This window comes from Scomber scombrus, chromosome 7 (assembly GCF_963691925.1).
Source record: "Scomber scombrus chromosome 7, fScoSco1.1, whole genome shotgun sequence".
Classification (NCBI taxonomy): domain Eukaryota; kingdom Metazoa; phylum Chordata; class Actinopteri; order Scombriformes; family Scombridae; genus Scomber; species Scomber scombrus.
Genome location: NC_084976.1, coordinates 13171816 through 13180887, shown reverse-complemented (window position 1 = coordinate 13180887; position 9072 = coordinate 13171816). Strand labels below are relative to the sequence as shown.

At 37.5% G+C, this 9072-nt stretch overlaps 2 protein-coding genes across 2 annotated transcripts; both read left to right on the top strand.

Moving 5' to 3' along the window:
* The first annotated feature begins 2329 nt into the window (after positions 1–2329).
* Positions 2330–5815, top strand: LOC133984074 (E3 ubiquitin-protein ligase TRIM69-like). Its single transcript, XM_062423322.1, has 2 exons — positions 2330–2466; positions 2839–5815. Exon 2 carries the CDS (start codon positions 2841–2843, stop codon positions 4686–4688), a length of 1848 nt encoding a protein of 615 aa, XP_062279306.1. The 5' UTR covers positions 2330–2466; positions 2839–2840; the 3' UTR covers positions 4689–5815.
* A 959-nt stretch (positions 5816–6774) lies between these two features.
* LOC133984075 (E3 ubiquitin/ISG15 ligase TRIM25-like) lies at positions 6775–8813 on the top strand. Its single transcript, XM_062423323.1, has 2 exons — positions 6775–6892; positions 7247–8813. The coding sequence occupies exon 2, from the start codon at positions 7249–7251 to the stop codon at positions 8518–8520; it is 1272 nt and encodes a 423-aa protein (XP_062279307.1). The 5' UTR covers positions 6775–6892; positions 7247–7248; the 3' UTR covers positions 8521–8813.
* Positions 8814–9072: the final 259 nt, after the last annotated feature.

Below are 9072 nucleotides of genomic sequence, written 5' to 3'. Positions count from 1 at the left end.
GAAAACTAGTAAAAAGATACACATGGGATGCTGTGCCCCAAGTGCAGTCACAATAATGAATAAACTGCATAAAATATCTCCATGATGGGAGATTTAAATCACAAAAATATATATGTAGGCTATATTGTTGATGGCTTGTGATGTGTGTGTATGTGAATTTTTCTTTATTTTAATTGCATTATGTTCATTATTTTCTTTTTAGTTTCTTGTGTTATCCATGACAACTGCAAATCTATCCTTTAATGCAAAGTTTTTTTTAAATCAGCTTTTGTATTTTCTGTGCTCTGTAAATTGCACAGTGAGTTTATCATTTTTAGTTTATTATCATGAATTTAAATGTGCTGACAGCAATAGTCGCTCTAGATTTTAACTCTCATTAAAAGATATAAATATATGTAAAATAAGGGCATTATATGAAATCATAATTTCACATATATATTTCACTGCATGTGCCATCATTAATCAAACTGTATAATAATACACAGGCATGCTCATGCTTTACTACTGAACTGCACCAAAGAGGGGATTACCTAATTTATTTTGAGAAAGAGAGCAGAAATTCTAAGAATATGTTGGTTTAATGAGGCGTAGGAGTTACAATTGATTTTTACTTTTATATGGAAATGAGCTATCAAATGAATTCTTTGTTGTGGTAATGACCTTCAAAGCAAACAAACAAACAGAGAGTGCAATCTTATTAAAGGTATTTAAAGGTTGTTAATGAACCTTTTTTTAATCCTCATTCGTTGACTACACATTTTTTCTTTGCAGCAGGGAGCAGCTGCAGAGAGAGAGAGACGCACTGATAGTCAAACACACCCTCACACATCAGGTTTGTATTGCAGTTGTAGGAAGGGAGTTGAGTGTCCTGCTCAAGAGGACTTCAGTGACTGTGTTTAAGGAGAGGATTAAGCTTTCTTTTAGCTCTTCTTGTTCCTTTCTAGTCTTTATGTCAATGCTTACTTGCCCTTACCTTTACATTATTACTGAAGTACATGCTTCACATATTATGTTTCATTGACATGAGTGTCGGTGTTGTTTTTGATCGACTGTCGACTAAATATTCATTTAACATTAAAACCATCAGGTAGCATTAGAGAGACTTGGAAATGGTGTTATGATGTTAAGAACCAGAACAAGTATGTTAGACTGCACAAAAGCAGGGTTTGTTAACATGGTGAATCAGGACAGGCAGAAAAGGAAAAGGGGCAAATGTCATGAAAGGCAAGCAGAAGTTAAACTGGACCACTAGGACTGAATGTACAACTAGCTGTGAAGAAAGAGCAGGTATATTTGCTAGGAGGAAAGTCAGGGGGTGTTGAATAAAACACTGAGGACTACTGCAGGACACAGAGGCTGGCAGACTGACAGCAAGTATTATGACAAAATATTAGGAGTGGTCTCCTAGCATGCATGTCCATAAAATGCAATATTGCTTGAGCAAGTTTTGGGAAATAACCTTTATTTATGCAAATAAAAAAGAACACACAATATTATTATTGGAAAAAATGACATGAGCTACAATTATTTATCCTTCATGTTCAAAAGAATGATTAAAACATTTTTGGTGAGTTTCACAACAACAAGCCAGACAGAACTTCAGGGTTTCAGCCTTCATGTCAGAACAGATGTCACACTGAACCTAGTATGCAGCTGGTTTGGCAGCTTCTCAGTTATGGCTGCTGCTGCTGCTGCTGCTGCTGCTGCTTCTGGCATCCATGGAATTCCTGATGTTGAAAAAGAGTTTCCATTTCTGAGATGAGGTTTTTTAACACAGTCAGCCTCTTTGCATGAGTTTTTACACACAAAGACACTGGTCACTGCTGTACCAAAAGGCGGCGACACAGATCTACAGATATAATCCAAGAGTACACATTCTTTATTTTAATCAGATTTCATGACTGGAATTAATACAATACTTTACAGCACTACTCCACACTAAATTGATTACAGGAGTGTCATGGTTTCCATTAGCAGAACAATATATATAACAAATATGACAAGAAATCAAATAGCAGACACATTTTAGTGTACTGGTGGTGAAAATGATATTACATATAATACATAACAGCTATATATTTTTCACTAGACTGATTTCCTTTTAATGTGTGAGGCAGACCCAGCTGTTCATTGTGGTTTGAGTCGGTGCTGTTTTAGTTTAGCACAACTGCAGTTAACTGTGACACACAAAACTGACCAAAGGAAGTAGTTAAAGGTTCGTAATTATCTCTGTTATTAAAAATGATGCCCTCAGCCACATTGTATTTCATGTCATATTTGTTCAACGAGGCTCAAGAGTTAATGTCATGTGGAAAGAGCAGATGGGAGGAGATACAACGTTGCATCATTTACAGAGAAATGAAACTTAACATGGTTGCATAAATCTGAGCAACTGGTAAACACAGTGCAGTTTCTACACTTGGATACAAAGAGAGGCATCAGAGCAGAGCATCTACATCGAAGAAGGTAAAGTACAACTCTGCTTGATGATATTCTGGTATTGTAGAATATTCATAGATATTACATGTAATGAAATTGTTCATGTTGTTTTCCATGCTTATTAATACGGATGCAGGACAAGCTGCTCTGAATTAAGTTTACTTGGTGAATAGTTTAAACTTTTATTTCACATTGTCATGACATTTCAGTGTGAAGTCAGATTTCTCAGATTTCTTTGTCAGTGGTGATTGTTGTGTAAAATGGCTCACTCTGTAAGGTTTTTATTTTAATATAATTTAATTGATTTCCCTGTTTTATTGTGAGATTGTAAGTTCTAATGAATTTCTTTGCCTTATTCAAAGCCATTAAAAAACCTTTCCTGTCCTCTTCTCCTCCTAGACATGGCCACTGCCAGCAGCTTTCTGTCTGAAGATCAGTTCCTGTGCTCCATCTGTCTGGATGTTTTCACCGAGCCCGTTTCTGTTCCATGTGGACACAACTTCTGCAAGGCCTGTATCAGCAGACACTGGAAGGACAAAGTGCATTGTCAGTGTCCACTGTGTAAAGAGACATTCAGCAAGGGGCTCAAACTTTGCGTTAACACAGGATTCAGGGAGGTTGTGGAGAATTTCAAGCAACATCGTATCATAGCTAAAAATAATTCCCCAGTCAAACCAGGAGAGGTGCCATGTGATCGCTGCTCTGGCACCAAGTTCAAAGCCTGTAAAACATGTTTGGTCTGTTTGACCTCTTATTGCGAGACACATCTAGAGCCTCATGAGAGAGATGCTGCCTTAATGAAGCACAAATTGACTGATCCCTTAAAGAACCTGAAGGACAAAATATGCAAGAAACATAACAGGATTTTAGAGCTCTACTGCAGGGATGACCTGATGCCTGTTTGTGTCCTGTGTTCAGAACATAGGGCACATAATACAGTCCTTTTAGAGGAAGAGTATGAAGAGAAGAAGGCTCACATGGAGAGGAAAAAGATGGAAGTGGAGGAGATGATACAAGAACGACAAAAAAAGGTTCAGGAGATAGAGCATGCAGCACAAACCAAGAGGAGGGACAACGATGAAGCAGTGATAAATAGTGCTCAGACTCTCAATACATTAGTAGCTTCCATTAACAGACAGCTGTCTAAGCTGGTTCATGTGATTGGAGAGAAGCAAAGAGCAACACAAAGACAGGCTGACATGCTGGTTAAAGAGCTGGAGAAGGAAATCACTGAACTCAAGATGAAAAGCACTAGGCTGGAGGGCATCTCACATATTGAAGATCAGATCCAGTTCATCAAGCGCTTCCAGTCCTTCACCTCCTCCTCTTCACACACCAAGAACTGGTCTGACATCAGTATCCACAGCCAGCCCTATGTGGAACCAGTGAGAAGAGCTCTGGTTCAGCTGGAGGAGACACTCAACAAAGAGATGAAGCAAGCTGGTCAAGATTTCAGGGTGTGCTGTGATACAATTCTTGCTGAAGAAACTGAAACAGTAAATAAACCTGCAGAGACAGTCACAGATCTAGAGTCCCTGCCCGAAGGCATCAAGTTGGACACAATCCGGCGGCAGTATACAGTGGACATGACATTTGACCCAGACACTGCAAACGATCTGATCATGTTTTCTGAGGATTTTAAACAAGTGCAAACTCCTCACATTTGGTGGTGTGACAATATCCCACATAAATTCAATGCATACTCCTACGTCCTGGGGAAAAAGGGCTTTTCTGAAGGGAGATTCTACTATGAAGTTCAGGTAGAAATGAAGACTGGCTGGGATTTAGGAGTAGTCAGAGAGTCAATGCGTGGGAAGAAGATATTTACACCTAACACCAGGAATGGAATCTGGATCATAAGGTTGAGGAATAACACCAACTGCAGGGCTCTACATAACACACCTGTCAAGATTTCTTTGAGACAGAAACCTGGCAGAGTCGGGGTGTTTGTAGATTACAGGAAGGGATTGGTTTCCTTCTATGATGCAGACACTGCGACTCTGATCTACTCATTTACTGACTGCAAATTCAATGAGAAAATCTTCCCGTTCTTTAGCCCTGGTCCCCCTGAGGATGGTATAAATGGTCCCCCTCTTGTCCTCTCACCTACTAAAAACTGGGAACAGAAGCTACGAGAGACAACTCAAAAGACAAAGGACATTTGGGCAAAATCTCCAAATGTCTTATTGGACATTATTATTGGCATTATCATTGTCATCTCCATTGTCATCACATACATACAGAGTTGAATAGAGTCTGATGAAATCGGAAATCTGAATCTAGTCAAATCTGATCATGATAAGTACATTTCATGGATACTTTGACGTCCCTCTGCCCATGTAGTGAGGTGACTAAATCTCTCTGTAATATTTGATATAATATTTGATAATTTCATTCTTTCTTCTGTTTCCTATGACATGCTGGAGCAAGGAGAGTTGAAGGTCAGGTCACGTCTCCATCTGCATAAAAATTACGGACTGTAAAGAATAATAAGCAACAATTTTGGGTTGCATCTCTAACCCATTGTGCTGGGTAACTTGTTTTAACCCAACGTTAGGTCAAACTCACCCAACCTATAACTCATCAGCCTGAACCCAGCAGTTGTGTTATAAAAATAACCCAGCAGTTTTAAGAGTTTAGACCATGTAATACTACAATGTCATTCGTTATGCTGACAGCAGCATTTCTATCCCATGTTTTCACTAGTTTATAACGTTTAATCATGCAATTCATATTTCATTTTTGTATTAATAGTGTAAATTATCATTTTAAACTATTTATGGCGTTTTAATGTATTTCCAGTGCACATTATCTAACCCTACTGTAGACATTTATTTTTTATTTTTTTTATCTTATCCTGTTTTTATACAGCTTTTAACTGAAAAAAATCCCCCCAAAAAGAGAAATACTGGTGCTGCTGCTGATAATTGCTCATAGGGTCATTATTGTTGTTGCTAAAGGAATGACATTTAATCAATATTTTGGCCGTCTTAATATAATATTCAGATTAATGAAATATTATCATACACCACCAATACACACCAATATTTTATATTAAAATACAATAACTTGTTTTGTTGACTTACAGAGACACAAACTAATTTCAAAGGATGAAGGAAAAGATATTTTTAAACATTTTTGCATTTTTTAAGTGCAAGGCATTGAATGTTGGTAAAAAATCTTCAACAAATTTAGAGTTGTACCAATGATGCATCAAATACATTGTTTTCTAAATAAAATGCCATTGTCAACTGTCTTTTTTTCTGGGTAGTTATATTTCTGACAGTCCAAACATAAATATAGAAACCATGTGTTTATGAGAAATGGACATAAAATGGTTTTTTTTAGACAAAACTTAATGTTTTACTGAATTATCTTTTTTCTTAGGCATATTCATGTGAATCACAATAAAAATGAATTACTGGCTTTATTCTTGAGTATAACTAATATAAGGGCATAGGTGACACTCCAATTAACATAAAAAAGCATTTTATGGAACTTTACGTTCTGTTTTATTTCTTTGCTACTTCGAAAACTTCAAACATCTTTGACCCATACATCATGTATATTCATATAGGTAAGGTGGTGTTGAATGAAATACTGGTGACTAATGCAGGACACAAAGGGTACAGCAGGTAGAGATGAGAGAATGGCTGGCAAACTGACAACATGATAAATATTATGACAAAATATTAGGAGCTGTCTCCTATTCAAGGTTAGTATAATTAAAGGCATTAACAAATGACAAAAAACTATGTTACTAGTGCAAAAAATGACATGACATACTAAAATCTTTATCCCTTATTTTGAAAAGGAATAATTGTTACACTGCATTTTAGATTATTGACTGTTACACAAAAACAAGCCAGACAAACCAGACAGAACTTCAGGATTTCAACTTTGACGTCAGAACAAATATTAACATGAGCCTGGTATAAAACTGGTTCGTCAGCCTCTCAGTTATTACTAATGCTGCTGGCATCCACAGACTTCCTGATGTTGTAGAAGAGTTTCGATTTCTGAGATGAAGTTTTTAACACAGTCAGTCAGTCAGTCATTTCATTTCCAGTGCACAAAACACTGAAACGCCTCTCCTTTCAACCTAACCTTTTAAGAGAAAATACTTAACAAATAATGTAGCGTTACTAATTTGAGGCAGAGCCAGCTGTTTATTGTGATTTGAGTTGGCGCAAGGGTTAATGTCATGTGGAAAGAGGAAATGGGAGGAGTTGCACCATTGCATCATTTACAGAGAAATGAAACTTAACATTGTGGCTCTCCATAAACCTGAGTAACCAGTAAACACAATTCAGTTAAGAGTTGAGCGATGAGAAGCAGCAGAGCAGGGCATCTCATGGGGGGATTCGTAAACCCGAGCAACTGGTAACACAGTTCTGTCTGTACACTTGCATACAAAGAGAGGCAGCAGAGCAGAGCGTCTTTATCCAAAAAGGTGAAATTCAGTTGTGCTTAATGTGTATATAGTGGGTATTATTCTGAAATTGTAGAATATTGATAGATATATTTGAAACTTTTATTACACATTGTCATGAAGCTTCAGTGTGAAGTTACAAGAGTTATATCAGTCACTTTATGATCATTCTACCAGGAAGTAGATTTCTTTGTCAGTTGTAATTGTTTGTTGTGTAAAATGGCTCACTCTGTTTTTGATCAACAATTTTATTTTGATATAACTGAATTGATTTCCATTTTTTATTGTGTTTTGTAATTTTAAGTTCTAATGAATTTCTTTGCCTTATTTAAAGCTATTTAAAAAACTCTCCTCTCCTCTTCTCCCCCTAATAAGACATGGCCACAGCCAGCAGTGTTCTGTCTGAAGATCAGTTCCTGTGCTCCATCTGTCTGGATGTTTTCACTGAGCCTGTTTCTGTTCCATGTGGACACAATTTCTGCAAGGCCTGTATCAGCAGACACTGGAAGGACAAAGTGCATTGTCAGTGTCCACTGTGTAAAGAGACATTCAACAAGGAACTCAAACTTTGCGTTAACACAGGATTCAGGGAGGTTGTGGAGAACTTCAAGCAACATCATGTGACAGCTAAAAATGATTCCCCAGTCAAAGAGGGAGAGGTGCCATGTGACATTTGCCTTGGCATCAAGTTCAAAGCCTGTAAAACATGCCTTGTCTGTTTGACCTCTTATTGCGAGACACATCTAGAGCCTCATGAGAGAGTTGCTGCCTTAGTAAGGCACGAATTGACTGATCCTGTGCAGAACCTGGAGGACAAAATATGCAAGAAACATAACAGGATTTTAGAGCTCAACTGCAGAGATGACCTGACACCTGTTTGTGTCCTGTGTTCAGAACATAGGGCATATAATACAGTCCTTTTAGAGGAAGAGTATGAAGAAAACAAGGTTCAAATAGAGAAGGAAAAGTCGGAAATTCAGGTAATAAAACTGAAGCGACACAAGAAGGCTCGGAAGAGAAAAGTAGAAGGGCAGACCAAGGTGAAAGACAAGGCAGTCGCAAACAGTGTTGTGTCTAATCAGCTGCAAGCCCCTAAAGAAGGCCCTCATTCAATACAACTCAATAGATATTCCTATGACCCTGCAGTCAGGAACCCATTTGAGGGGAGATTCTACATGGAGGTTCAGACTGAATGGAAGACTGGCTGGCATTTAGGAGAAGTCCGATGTTCGATGTGTGAGAAGAAGACATTCAAACATAACTTCCGGAACCGAAATTCCAACATCAGCTTGAGGAATAACACCAACTGCAGGGCTTTACATAACATCATCACTGTCATCCCTGTGTTTGTAGGTTATGAGAAAGGATTGGTGTACATCTATAATGCAGACACCGAGAATGTGATCGTCACTTTCATTAGCCACGAAGTCAATGACAGAGTCAACCTATTCTTTAGCCCTGGTATTACTGAGTACTGTATAAATTGTATCACTCTGGTACCCTCACAAAAGCGACAAAAAAAGGCTAAGAGTATAAAGGATATTCTGGCTTTAAATTCAGATAACTTACGTGCTCTTATTATACTTGTCTTTTTCTTTGTCGTTGCCATTGCCTTCACCATTGTCATATGTATAGTCAACATGGTTTAAATAGATGACGATGAAATCTAAATCTAGTCAACTCTGACCATGAAAAGTCCAGCTCATACATATTTCATAAATCTGGGCTGTGTATACATCTGAGTAAGTTGAGTTTGACTGGAAATAATTACTTTCTCCATCAGTAATGGCTTTTTTGATATTTGTTAGAGATGATGTGGCATGTTTATACTTAATGTGATGTACTTGTAGAGGCAGTGTATGTTTTTTCTTATTACTTAGGTTTGAATTGTAAGTGTTTGATATACAAAATTCATAAAGTTGCTTTTCTCTATCAAACATGATGCTAGTGTCATTTCTGAAAAGACACTTAGAGTATGCACAGTGTATAATGCTTAGCTGGTAAAAAGTGTTGAGTGTAACATTATTCAAGATGGCTGCTATATTCAAATGCACCACTTGAGGGAGCAATCTACTAATCCACGACTAGCAATCTCATAAAAAGAGCTGTTCTCACTCCCTATTAGATTCAGGTAGAGATTTTAAAAAAAGAAAAAAGAAAAAGACATTTTAGACTTAGAAAATGTAATTTGAGCTTCAACA

Excerpts from the sequence above, each read along its gene's own strand:
- LOC133984074 (XM_062423322.1), top strand. The coding sequence starts at position 2,841 with ATGGCCACTGCCAGCAGCTTTCTGTCTGAAGATCAGTTCCTGTGCTCC.
- LOC133984075 (XM_062423323.1), top strand. The coding sequence starts at position 7,249 with ATGGCCACAGCCAGCAGTGTTCTGTCTGAAGATCAGTTCCTGTGCTCC.